The following is a 14,084-nucleotide window of genomic DNA, read 5'->3' as shown; positions in this document are numbered from 1 at the left end:
TTTATTTCCACCATTCTGAGACCATTTTTGAATTCAGCAAACTGGATCTGAATAAATTTGGATGCTGGTGGTGAATAACTGGGGGCTTAAGTGCTTACAAAGCTTCTAGTGGCGGTGTCCTTTTCTGCAGTAGACAAGAGGCTAGAGAATTACCTTCTAGTACTACATAGTTTTTACAAGAAATTTGGGTAAAGGCAGCTTTTCTAGCATTTTCTAATGTTTTTATAGTCTATTTGTGTAGTGGATCATGTCATGAAAACAGAATCCTTCTTTTGGAGTTGGTCCAGTTACTCAAAGACAAGAGAAAACAACTTTATATGAAACAGAAGTTAAAGGCTACCTAAAGAGTATTTCTGAAGCAATATTTGCAGGTTTACCAGTTTGGGGCATGACATTTATGCATCTAGTAGTTTTGTTACTGCTTTTACAAGTACAGCAAAACCTTGGTAGACAGTACATTCAGATAAGATGGTGCTGCTACCACAGCATCCTACTAGACTATTTCTCTATCAATCACAGTGTTCAGGTAAGCCCCATGTTGCTGAGGCAGTATGTGGCCCATCTCAATGCTAGTAGGGAGAATATTTTTTTTTGTTACGGTATATCATGGTTATTCCACGTGATGTTCATTGCACAGCACAGGTTCTGTGGTGTGGTCTAGCTGAGAATAAGAATGCAGGGGAATGGCAGAAAGGGCTAGTGACAATTCCTTTAAGCTGAGTACTGAGACATTTCACACCTTCCTACAGCATCTTCCCCACAGTCCATCCCTTTCAGGGAAAGTTCCAAGGGGATGCTCTGAGGGTGGCTTCACACAATTTCTCTGGGTCTTACATCTTTTTCTTGTGTGAGGGTGCAGTGTGGCCCTCATTATAATTTTAATTGGGATCATGGGTTGTGTTTTACATAGGCACCAGAAAGTTTTAGAACGTGTTGTGTTTTAGTGGTTCCAGTCCCTCTGTCCCTGAGTGATGATTTCTCAGGAGTTCATGACTGCAGAAAGGCAAGCTATGACCTAAAATCAGATGTACCATAGACTAAGTTACTCTTTAGATGGGAAAAAACACTGGTGAGACCACACTTGGGGAGTACTGTGTCCGGTTGTGGGCTCCTCAGTACGAGAGAGACATGGATGTACTGGAGAGAGCCCAACGAAGGGCCTCGAAGACAGTAAGGGACTGGAGCATCTTTCCTATGAGGAAAGGCTGAGAGAGCTGAAGCCGTTCAACCTAGAGAAGAGAAGGCTCAGGAGGAATCTCATTAACATGGCCAAACACCTGAAGGGAAGGTGCAAAGAGGGTGGGCCAAGCACTTTTCAGTGGTGCCCAGTGACAGGACGAGAGGCAATGGGCACAAACTGAAACACAGGACGTTCCCTCTGAACATCAGGAAACACTTTTTTTACTGTGAGGGTGACTCAACACTGACACAGGTTGCCCAGGGAGGCTATAGAGTCTCTATCCTTGGAGATACTTAAAAGCTGTCTGGACATGGTCCTGGGCAGCCTGCTCTAGGTGACCCTGCTTGAGCAGGGAGAGTTGGACCAGATGATCTCCAGACGTGCCTTCCAAGCTCAACCATTCTGTGATTCTGTGAAAGAAAAAAAAAATATATATGCTGTCTCGATTTGAAAGCTAGATGGTGTGCAGAAGACAATTGTTTCTGCAGCCTAACACCTTTGCTGTCAGTGCTATTAGAGAGAGACTGCAATATGAGTCAGGAAAGACATTAGCCATGGCCTGGTGAATGTGAAAAATATGTGAGATTAAGGATCTAGTTTTATAGGTTCTTTCATTTTACCAAGTTGAAAAGCAGTCTGATTGAAATTACTGCATCAGATGACATTGCTGAATGTCCAGTTTTGCCTTGCATGCATCACTCCTTGAACAGCAGTGTAACTGTCTTCAGCCTTTTAAAGGGCAGCTATACTTCTTGTTCATCTCCACAACACTAACTTGTGGAGCTGAACCGTACTCATACAGCATTTTGCACTCCAGTTTTAAGATATGCTTTGATAAATAAATAAATAAAAGTAAACAAATGGAAGGAAAGTAATTAACTATACTTCCTAACAGAAATATTTTAAATTATTGTCATGCCAAGAATCAAAATCATCTTTTTGGACCAATATTCCTAAAATAACACAGTATTTTAGTGTATAGCAAGGGAAGAGCTATCAATCTACTCGCCTTCAAAATATTAGCTTCTGTTTTGCTTCACAACTACTTTTGGAATTTCCTAAGTGATGGGAGGTCTGTCAAGGCTTTGCTCTTTTTTGGGTTTGGTTTAGAGGTGGTGGTGTTTTTTAGTGGTTTGATTTTGTTTGTTTGGTTGGTTTTTTTATGTTAGGCTTTAATGGAATTGTTAAAATATCTACACATAAAGCCAGGCTCTGCCATGCCTACAAGACATGCAGTGTGAAAAAGGGAGGCTCCCTGGCACAAAGCTCATTTTGCTGTGCACTGGGAATGTTCACCAGGGGTAGGATATAGAGTAGCTTATGTGCTGTACATTTTTATTTCATCTTATTGCTCCCTGATTCCTTGTATGGACAAGAAAACAGGGTTCTAAAATAGTGAAAGGAATATTGTATGACTGAAAATTATTTTAGTCCCTGTTCTTCCGGCCATTAGAAATAGAAGGATAATCACTTCAAAAGCATAAAGCTACAAGGTCATTTCTGTGCATTCTTCTAGGTTTGCCTTCAATCTTTCCCATTCCCAGAGCTAATTTCTGCTGTGATAATGCCTCTGACTAGTACTTTCAGTGCCAGAAGTGTAGTGTTGGCCATAGGAAAGTTGCATATAGGTCAGAAATGAGACTGTTGGTATGAATAGGGTTTTACTCTGACTTAGGTGACAGCCTGAGGTTTTCACTTTTTTCCAAAGAAAATAAGATAATTCTTTTGTCCCATTTTTGTAGTCTCCTTTTTGTCACAGTAGTAGCTCTCTGCATTCATAGCACTGATATGTAAACCTGGGAGGAAAGTGCAAGCCTGGGATGTCAACCTTTTGATTAGAGATTTAAGCCCCTGAAAGTGTCAGCCGACAGCAGCTGTTTTAAAATGAAGGGGACAGAAACAAACTTGTTTGGGGTGTGCGGATGAGGAGAAACAAGTGCATATTCATTGGTCCCTTCTGCTTCCTTTTGCCAACTGGCAGTTTTCTTCAAGTGCCTTTTAGGTCAATCCTTTAGGACACTTAGGCCTAATCTCCAACAGCTTCAAACCCTGACCACTCATATATCAAATGCCTGTGCTACTATATCAGCCTTAAAGCTACTGTAGTACAAAGGAGCCTTGGAAAAGGGCTGTCTCAAATGGCTATTTAATCCCCTGAGAGTTTAATGGTACCTAACACTTTTTCTCTGGCTTGGAAAATGCCTCACTAGAGTTTTGCTAGAACCTCGATGTTTTTGTTTCGTATTTTGAAAGAGTCCAATTCTTGATGAAATTAAAATGTAATTCATGATCCTGCTACCTAATTTAGAAATAGAATGGAGCCTGCTTTCATGGAGAATCGGAGTTTATATATCTGTGATTAAAACATGACTGTGGAAGTAAGAAAGAGAAAAGTCCTTTCTTAATGGAAAGCTTTTACGGAGGATTGGAAGATACATGTTGTATTTGGAACAAGTCTTTATCTTAACTCCTCTGTAACTTTTGAGTAGAGGGTTGGTTCATCATGTCTACTAAGTTTGAATACTGTATGAAAATTGTCCACTGAGTTTCTGATATGAATTACAGTTTCTAATTTGATTGCTATGTTAGTTATTGTATTTAACTTTTACACATTTTTATACATTTTTGTAGCAAAGGGCTTATAGAAGAACCTAGTGGTAGGCTTTTTCAAATCTTTTTTTGGATGTTATTTTAACATGCTTTGCCACCCCAGAAGTGCAATGCAGTTGTGTACACAAGGGTTACCAAAGACAACAGGTATTGTGAAACTGAGGCATACTTCTGCAGAAGGTTTTACATAATTAGCCATCACCCCTTGTTGTTTTACAATAAAGTCTAGCCATTGCTTTATCATTTTACCTAACATAAATAATATCTGTGTGTTTTTCCATAAATCTGGGAAATAAACACTAGGAAATGTCTTTAAGAGTTTGTTTGGGGGGGGGGGAGGGTGTTTGATTGGGTTTTTTTGTTTTTCAATTTGGGGGAAGAAAAGAAGTTTGTAAATAATTGTTATTTGTTGATTGACTTATGAAAATTATTTGACTCCTTGAACTGTGGAAGAATATATATATACTATCCATTAAACATACCCAAAATTTGGATCATTGATGTAATGCTGAAAATGTTTAAATCTTTTAAATCTACTTTTCAGCCAGTGGTATAAGAGTATGAAAAATGGACAAGTAAGGTATATTTAAAAAATTAAAAAGCTGCCTATTCTTCCAAACTCTTCCACTTCTGGAATGGGTACTTCTCATTTTTCTTCATTATCTGCCTTCTGTATGAGACCAGAAGCACAAATGTCAAAATCATTTAAGATAAGCCTTTCTTGCAGTATTTCTAAGTTGCAGAGAAGAGAAAAGCATTGACAGTCTTGCTGGGAAGACTATGCTCTTAAGGTTAATTGGCCAGCTTTTCAGAATCGGAAGTCGCCGTTCTATTTTCTGTTTAGTTTGACACCTGTGTATTTCCACTGCCTTCAGTAGAATTATTTCTTATCTACACAGGACTTAATTAGAGTTAATCCACCCTACCTGATGAAATAAGGCATTTTAGTGCCCAACTTGGAGTACATATTCACACAGTCTTCTTAAATTTTTTTTATCATTACTTCCCCTATATGAGACAGTAGGTGAAATGCTGTTAATATATACCTCATCATGTCTTTCTTTACCCCATCTTTTGTTTTCTTTGCCTTTAGGGTGAACCTGGTTTGCCTGGTGTAGCAGGAGAGAAGGGAGCAGCAGGACTTAAGGTCAGTACTGAAAATGGATTAAAAACAGAAGCACACGGTACGTGAGTGCATGTATAGATGACAGTCATGCTTTCCAACTTGGGTTTATATTCTGACTGGCTTTTAATGATCTGCTCCCTCCAGTGATCACTGCTGTAAGAGGCTTTACGCATTTCACCATAAAGAAGCATATTCTTCTGCTGTGCATGTATAATTCCAGTCAGTGGCACTGACGCATATGCATCCACTGCCAAGTGAACGCAATACGCCTGCAAGTGTTTGGGAATTTGGGGACCTTTTTAGAAAGGCTTTGTTTATGCTCTTTACAATGTGTTTCAGGCTTCTTTTCAAGAACTACTGTGGTCAATTCTTTGACGAATGTCAGGGTTAAGCCTTGAGGGCTGATCCTGCTATTATGGACCTTAGCAACAAGTCTCATTAGGAGCATGTCTCGGCCTGTATTTGTTACATCAGAATGTCTCTCTGCACTTATTTTATTGTTAAATAACTTGTTCTGCTGTTTTAATATTGAACGAGGGAAACAGAACCTAAAGCTTATGATAACTTATTTTAAAAGAAAGCTCGATATGTCCAAGATGATGGGATCTGTGGGCCTCTTGGAACGGGTAATGCTGAATTCTAATCCCATCAGCTGTGAGCGTGCGTCTTTGGTGCACACGTGCTCCTCAGCTGATTCTGTGCATCACGCTGCTGCTGACAGACATGCAGGGCAGGTTCTTTACATTTACTGACTGGCTGCTTGTCCATCAGGAATGAAAACAAACCACTTGGGAGCATGACCTTTTCTTACTTTGTATACAGAAGGAGCCAAATTATGGTAGTTGATGTTTAATTTGTATTCACAGCTGTAGTCTTTGGGTTGCCTAGCGACTGCCAGCCATCAGAAGGGGCAAAGATGAGCCAGAGTGCAGTTCTGAGCCAGAAATGCAGAGATGAGTTGCCAGGGTCAGGCTGGTGTGCAAAAGTGCATTTGCCATTGAGCCAGCTTCTCAAGCAAGTTATAATTTTGAAAAATAATGGCTATAAGCCATCTTTTTGTTACAGAGAATGTAAGGATCACCAAAGGCTCTTTGCTCTGAATCAATTATGAATTACTTCAAGACACTCAAGGCTTTTTGTCTCTCCCGAGGAGCCTTCTAAGCCATTAACAGAATCATAAGACTTTCCCCTCACATTTGGCTTTTGGATTTTTCCTTTATTCATTCCCAAAATAAGGAGAACCAAATGTAGAAGTCACCTAGGTCCTGGCAGGCCCCTTCACAAAGACATATGCCTGTTTGTCAGGGTTTAATCTAGGACAAAATGGGGGAAAAAAGTCTTTACATGCAAGTCATTAAGCTTTTAAAATTATGTTGAAGATACATTGTCTGTTGAGTTCTATTAAATTTACATATTTTATTGTTTATTGAAGATTTTCTTGTTGGATTTCATCATCTGAGACAATGTCATCAGTAGTGACATAATTGCTAGTAATTGACATACTAATGATAGTAATACTAACACTTAGATTTTTGCTTGTGTTAGTAACTTACGACTTCTTTGCTCCAATTATTTTCATCAGGGTGACCCTGGAGAAAGAGGAGAAAAGGTGAGATATTTTACTTTCTTTGTGGTGGTTCTGTTTTGGAGAACTGCTTGGAGAATTGCCAGCGCACTGATTCCGAGTTTAAAAATAAATCAATACAGCTACTACCTAGAACTTGAGCGGTGTTGTGCAGCCTTTGTGAGTGTCAAATAATACCTACTAATGGAAGTTACTGATCTGCAATTACTGCAGTGGGATTAGTCAGAGAGAGCAGTGGTCATGTGTTAAAGGCTGCACAGTTGAGCAACTGTGCAACTAATCCTAACTATGATTAGTCTCAGAAAAAGATGACCCTGTCTGAATAAATGAGAGATCCACACATTTCTCATAACGTGGTTTCAATGCTCTGTCACCTGCGTGGACTAAAACAATTAGGTAACAGCGTGATAGCTACATAGACTCTAAATGATATATGGGTAACCAGTTCTCCGCATACTAAAAGTGGAGTCCTTCATTCTTGCTTGGATCAGTTTAAGTAAGAGCAAGGGAATCTGCCCCAATGATCTTAGGCTATAGACTGTCTGGAGAGGTACCAGCAGCACAAATGGTACACTAATGGTGCTCTGACTTGCGGTGAGTTAGCAAAGAGTTACTTCTCTGATGTCCACAGTCACGCTGAGACAAGACGAGGGGGCAGAACAAGCTCCACACTGCAAAATGTGGGTGTAATTCTGCTCTTCCAGGGAGAGTGGCCAGTAGGAGCACCTGTGTGAGAGTACACACTGAGTGAGAGTCAAGCTTCTGCATCTGTACAAGGGCATTTTAGAAATGGCGTAAGCCTTATTTGAGTAGGAATCCGGACACAGCCTCACCTTCTACGAGTACACTGAGACATGTTTCTAAAAAGTAAGTTGATTGTATTCAGGTGCAATTTGCTCTTGAGAAATGTTTACCCATGTCTTTGCAGCTGCAGTTGCATTTCACTTCCAGATCTGTAAATCCATGTAATAGCAGCTGGAAGCATGCTTTGCAAAGGCAATTCATTTCACATTTTGAAAAGCACATCATAAAAATAATCCAGGAGAATCTTGAAAGTCTATACCCCACATGTAGAAGTAGGTAACTGGGAATCTCTTTTCATGAAATCATTACTTTGGGTAAGATTGTATTTGTTGAAGAACTTCAGTAATCCTTTGTTTGTTTTCAGACACAAAAGGAATAAATATATATTTTAACATATACTGAATTTCTGTTACTTAAAGTTACAATACTTTTCCATAATCATCCTTTGTCTTTTCCTAAAAAATGTAATTATAAATGCCCTCAATATGCTTTGTCATGTCAAATGAACTTGGGATGACATTCCTAACAGTTACTGTTTTGTGTTTCCATGTGTCATCAAGCCCTTAATTAAAGTGCTGCTAGATTGGTAGCTAGTTCCCATTGTGTCAGTGACTGTGATACACAACAAGGTCTCTGTTATAAGTCCTCTGAATGGAATTTTACATTAAGGTTTTCAAACAATATGACAGATACTGAATAAATATTGTTATTTGAATATTACTACTGGTTATCTGACCAAGACCTAGTAGAATGTTTTTTAGCCTACTTAGACCCAACATTTATCAATATTTTTGGCATTTTAAATATTTCTCGCACTTTACATGAACTTCAAGTCCCATAGAAATTTTTGGCCTATAGTCTCACATACAATGAAGACTTTTTGGTGTAGTCTGGGCTTATTATATGGCTATATGACTATAACTGGAAATTGGGTCTTTTTCTAGATAAATCTTTTGAAATGTTTCTTTACAAAGTTGTTTTTAAAGTAGAAAGCGTCTACCCAGCAATGAAGAAGTGTTATCTGAACATCACTGTTTTAACAATAAACAATGCATAAAATTTACGTAGCAATATTTTGGTGGCTCCTTGGAGGAGTGGCATTCAGTGACGGTTTTCTAGTTTGTGAATCATTCATGAAGGACTTCATACTCAGAGAGTGTATGCCGTAAATTACTTGAGAATCCTGATAAAAAGTATTGAAATTGTGTAACTGTGACCTGAATTTGATATAGATGCATTTAGGTCAATGTCTCTGTGTTGGAAAAAAACATACATATTGGTAATTTAAAATGCTGAATCATCATGAAATCATTCCTTCATTGCTAAACCACAGTGAACTGGGGAAGTCTGTAGACTATACCAAGAGGAAGATAGTTATTTGATAGTTTGTGGGTTTTTTTGAGGACCTGTGAAAGGGATTACAGTTATAATGAAGACTGTATAAGACATAGCAGCTATATAAACCATGCTTCCTGACCATGTCATAGAGAGATTGACTACCTGATTAACAAAATTAGCTTACTAATCATATTGGAATGCTGACTGTTCTCTGCATGCTGTGTGCTTACATAAAATCATTAAAATATAATATGTATTTTAATTATAGGGTGATGCTGGAGAAAATGGACCGAAGGGTGACACAGGAGAAAAGGTACACTACTTATTAGTAGAGAAGAAAATACATGCTTTAGGCATGCTTACAGTATAACCAGCTAATGAAAATAATAATTTGATCAAAAGAAAAATGCATTTTAAACTGTGGTTTTTTGTAAAGATGCTGAGTGATTTGATTGAGTTCTTTTTTATGAACAGCAGAAAAAATGTCACTGTTCTGTCCAATTAAGCATAAAATTCCTGACTTTATACAGCAGCAGCTTTAGTACAGGATATATCAGCATGTCTCTAATTAGTACTCCTCTTTGCTGAAATTTGCATCATACAGAAACTTTGGTCACAACCTGCCAGACTGTTGGAACTAGGTCTGCTGAGTTACAGCCATTTCTGATAAAGCCTTTTACGTTTCCCCTTCTCTGTTCCCCTCAAAGAGAGAGACCAAACCAATATGGGACAAAAAATATGGTATCGTGATAGGTAACTTCCCTCCAAATTGCCAGCTGGACAATTGAGAGCTGAAGACAAAAACTACGTTTTAAATCTTTTTGCCAGATGACATCAGCAATAACCTCACTGACTACCTTGTTAGTTCATTGTTGCAAAGTACCAACGTGTCATAGAATTCACTAAAGAGTAGACATTGTCAAAATTTTATTTTACTTAGTTTTCATTTATTTTATGTGAGACTCATGCTGTATCACTGAAAAAAAAAATTGAACTTGAGTTTTTAAATGTGCTTTACTTACACAAGTCATAGTCTTTAGCAGTCAGAACAAAGCCTGTGTTGCACAAGAAGGGTCAGTCATAATGCTCTCTTCTGGCCATCAGTTTGGAACTCATCTGCTTCTAAAAATAGTCATTTTAGTGACTACATTTGGGCAGAAGCATAAAAATTTCTTCTTGTACTCCTATATGTGTAATTGCTTAACCAACTCACATCAGTTTAGTGCAAGGAGAAATTTATGATGGATTTATCAAGCTGGTAAGGAATGCATGCAAATCTCTCAGGTCCTATCATTTGGATACAGTAAAGCTATGCTTTCAAGAACACGAGGATTTTATGGGGCTTATTCTAAAATCAGCAGTTAAAAATAGACCTTAGATTTAAGAATAGTCAAGTTATTTGATTCCCAGAGTTCATTTAAATAATACTTCATCTGCAGTCATGCTTATTAACCCAGATGAAAGTCTTAAGAACCTTATTTAGTTACTTACACAATGTATGCTGGTAACATCATCTTGATCTGCTTTTGTGTGATTCAAGAATATAATCTCTTAGAAAATATGAGATTGTTGTTCAGAAAGATAGTCTTGCAACAAGTAAATGGGAAGTTAATAATTACTCTGGGAAGCCTAGTGCAGCTTCACTTGTTGCTTTTCTACTTTATCAACTGTTAGAGTGAGCTTGCATCCACTAGCATGCCCATACTGCACTGTGGCCCACAGTGCGCACAGTGCCCTCCTTGGGATCTTGTTTAAGGAAAGAAAAAGTTCTCTCCCTCTTTCAGTGGGAAATCCTTTCTCCCCAAGTATAATGTTTTAAATATTTCTGTGTGAGCTTTCAACAGTTTGGCAGTCTAGTTGGGATCAACTTGTGGAAAGTATAGGTCATCAGGAGACTTCTTATATTGCTACACCTGAAAAAATTTCAATAAACTTGTTGAACTTTGTAATACAGAAGTCTCCCATCTCTTCCAAGATTCATATATGTTTCAGGGGTTGGGTGGTGACATGGGAATATATGCTGTTTGTGTGGAGTGCATTGCTTTAACCGTAACAGGCTAGAATCCACTGCATGATTTTTTATAACAGAGTGAGCAGAACTGTGACTTAGCTGACTTTCATTATTTTTCCTCTATTTTCCCTGCCTGCAAGGCAATCTGCCACCCAGAAAAAAAGATCCAGATCTTATAGGAGAGCTGTAGCTTAAAGTTTCTGATAGATAGCTCTGCAAACAGCACTTTGTAGGGAGCTTAGGAGAGTGGTTTTTGACAGATAATTTAGGAGTGAGTATTAAACTTGGTGTCATTACATTACATTTGTACTACTTAACAAGGATTGTATTCTTTCCTGCTCTTCAGCATAGGGGGAAGTTTTTGCTGTGTGCTCATTATTCCAGTATGAATTTGCCCAGCAATCACTAATCATATAAGTGTTAGAGGAAATCAGAATGACTATTACAGCCACTTTTAATTAACATGTTCACAAAGTAGCCTTGACTTTTTTCTATATTTTTTTATTTGTATTTTTTCCTATATTGTGTCTGCACTTTCTCTGTTGGTGTCATGATCATCTTGAGGAGGCAATTAAACTTACCTTTACTATAAACCCTGCTATAATGCAGGGTTTCAAAGTAGCTCAATAGCATTCCTTCTATGTTTTCATCTGGGTGCTTTCTATTGGGCAGCAGATTCACATTAAAACTATATCTGTTGTCTTAAAAGCAGCAGATGAAATTGAATTCCAGCAAATTTCACAGGAGCCTTATTGATGCATTATGCTTATACATACCTTCTGTTATAGTTTTTCCCTACTACACAACCTGTGCCTTGTATTTGGGTAGCTCTGAAAAGTTTGGGGCATGTGTTACATTACAGAACTTCACTACCAGATGAGTACTGAAAGTTTTTGCTAGCTGAACACTTGTGGAGAGGAGTGTAAAACTTATTACGGCTCAGTTTTTAAAGACTGTTTTTAAGAGAGCTGCTGGATGTATTGTTCAGAGATGAGATAAGGCTAGTATCCGTTCCACTCTCAGGTATTCAACCACATACATGTGCAAACCCTTCCTGTTCAGGAAACAAGCTGTTAATTTCATGTAAATAAATGCAGAGACCATTACACTAGATCGTAATGCTACACCTACGCTTAAGAGATTTAATTCATAGTTCAAGAAACTTAAAAACATTTCTTTAAAAGCTTAAATAATGTTTCTGTGAGATAAATACTAAATTTTCATTTATGTGGTGAGAGAGAGAGATCAGGTGACAACAGTTTCAGACTTGGTTTAGGAATGGGTTCCTGTTTGTGCAATTAATGTGGCTTTGTGGTCTGAACTGCTGTACCTGGTGCTGTACCATCTCAGAAATATGGACTTGGGTGTCTACTTCTTGACCTGTGACTTAAGAAAGAAACAGTCTTTGTTGACTTGTCCTACTCTGAAGACAGTGTCAATGCCAGACTTGAGTTCTTGCTTCTACTCTTCTACTGTAGCCTTGATCCCTAGAAACTACAAAGTATCTTCTTTCTGTGTGCATGTTCCCCTGGTAAAGTTTCTTCATTTTCAAACTGTCTGACTCATCAGAGAACTGAGAACATGCTGTACCATAATTTTTTCTTTAATCCCATATTAATTTTCATTCTTGCATGAAGGTGGATTATAAATACTTTGTGTCTTATCTTCCCCATATCCGTCACTATCCTTTAAAATGTTTAACTGGTGAATGTCTCTTACCAGTTGCTTTGCCACTTCATAGCTATAAAAAGTCCTTGAGGCTTTGCAGTTGTACATGCTTGTAAGGGATATCAGCAGTATCACTCATGCATGTCTATCAAAATGAGGCAGCTCAGGTTTCCAGACATGAATCAACCCTTCATAAAACTGATTTTTGTTTTTTTCTTCACACAAGAGCGAGCTGCAGTAACTGTGTAGAGGAAAATCTATTCCTATTCTTCAAAGAACAGTGAGCATGGTATCATTTAATTTTATGAGACTATTACCAAAAAGACCCCATACCCAAACCAACTTTAAAACTATGGCATTCACAGAATGCTTCCTCCAGCTTCACCAAACCATCAGGAATGGGTATCCTGTTTGTATTTTAATGCAAAGAAAATTAAACATTTATATTCTGCTTAAACATCTTCAAAGTGGATTACAGTACTGGTTCCTATGGTACCTATGTAAATCACTGGCAGGCTGTTGGGGAGCTTGAAGTTGCTACTGTGTAGCAACCTGTTACTTTCAATGAACAATAAGATTTACTTTGAATAATAAGACAGTTCAAATAAGCACTCTAGCCATCTTCAACAGCATGTAGTTTGACTAGCAAACTTTTCATTAATTTAGTTTTTTTCATTTTTGTTTGGCATGTCATTTAAGAAAAAAAATGCAGCGAAGTGAGTATACAAGAATTTTAAGGATCCTGTGACAATTGTACAAAACTGGGAGCTAAAATCTTCCTTGCCCAGGTCACTCACCGATCCTCTGCCCTTGTGCATATCACTGCCTATCAAATCCAGTCAACCCAGCAAAACACAGGCAAATCTTTTTGAATGCTAGATGCCTCCTCAGAACAGAGGCCTTTCCTGAATACATAAATTACTATAGCGCTCTCATCCTGTAAAGTATGACACTTAACTGCCTTAAACCTATGACACTTAACTGCCTTAAACCATCAGTTTAAATATGCTGAAGAGCTGTGGAAATAGAGCTATGACCTGTCCTGATGGGGATAAACACATAGGTCACTGGGGTTTTTTTCCTAGGCTAACCTTCATTAGCACAAAAAGCTTTGTCAGTTGAGATCTGACACTTGCCATCTGTAGAATTAGGTCAAAAAGATTGCTCATATTCTTTGTAAATGGCAGTAAATTATTTTTAATCTATATCAGCAATTCAGAGATGTCACAGTATGTCCCATCTTCTGGCTTCATGAAGTACATTTATATAAAATCTCAATTATTGCATCTACGTTATTAGCTGTGAAATTTGAGGTTAACTATTATGCTGTTTGGATGAGTGAAACTGAATCTCTCTGCATGTTCTTGAAAACAATACTGTTCCTTTTCTGCATCACACTGATTTAATTCATTGGGTAAATTCCTATGTAGCAGCACAGAGAACAGATAACCTTGCTATATAGTTATTTTGCTATATAATCTTGCTATACTCTTGGATGTTTTGTTATATGTTTCCTGAAAAACTGTATATGTAATAAGTGTGATTATTTCTTGTGGATTTTGTATCAGGGCGACCCTGGTTCTTCTGCTGCAGGAATTAAGGTAATTTAGTTATAAAGCAGTTGCACCGGGAGAAGAGGGGTGGTTGGTCTGTGTTACTTTGTAGTGCCATGGACATTTCGGGTACCGTTAATGTTATGGTTTTCCCCAGCTCTATTTTTAATTCATTTTGTCAGATCTCATGTCTTTCATCTCTTTTCTTT

General features: G+C 38.0%; 1 protein-coding gene across 1 annotated transcript in view; it reads left to right on the top strand.

Annotated features, from left to right (window-relative positions):
• Positions 1–14,084, top strand: part of COL25A1 (collagen type XXV alpha 1 chain) — a 330,679-nt gene that overhangs the window by 262,466 nt on the left and 54,129 nt on the right. The window contains exons 13-16 of the mRNA XM_075500712.1: positions 4,884–4,937; positions 6,499–6,525; positions 8,912–8,956; positions 13,891–13,923. Coding sequence (XP_075356827.1) covers positions 4,884–4,937; positions 6,499–6,525; positions 8,912–8,956; positions 13,891–13,923 — 159 coding nt within the window. The remainder of the gene's footprint in view (positions 1–4,883; positions 4,938–6,498; positions 6,526–8,911; positions 8,957–13,890; positions 13,924–14,084) is intronic.

The sequence above is a fragment of the Mycteria americana genome, chromosome 4, assembly GCF_035582795.1.
Source record: "Mycteria americana isolate JAX WOST 10 ecotype Jacksonville Zoo and Gardens chromosome 4, USCA_MyAme_1.0, whole genome shotgun sequence".
In the NCBI taxonomy this organism is placed as follows: domain Eukaryota; kingdom Metazoa; phylum Chordata; class Aves; order Ciconiiformes; family Ciconiidae; genus Mycteria; species Mycteria americana.
This window is presented reverse-complemented; position numbering and strand designations above follow the sequence as displayed.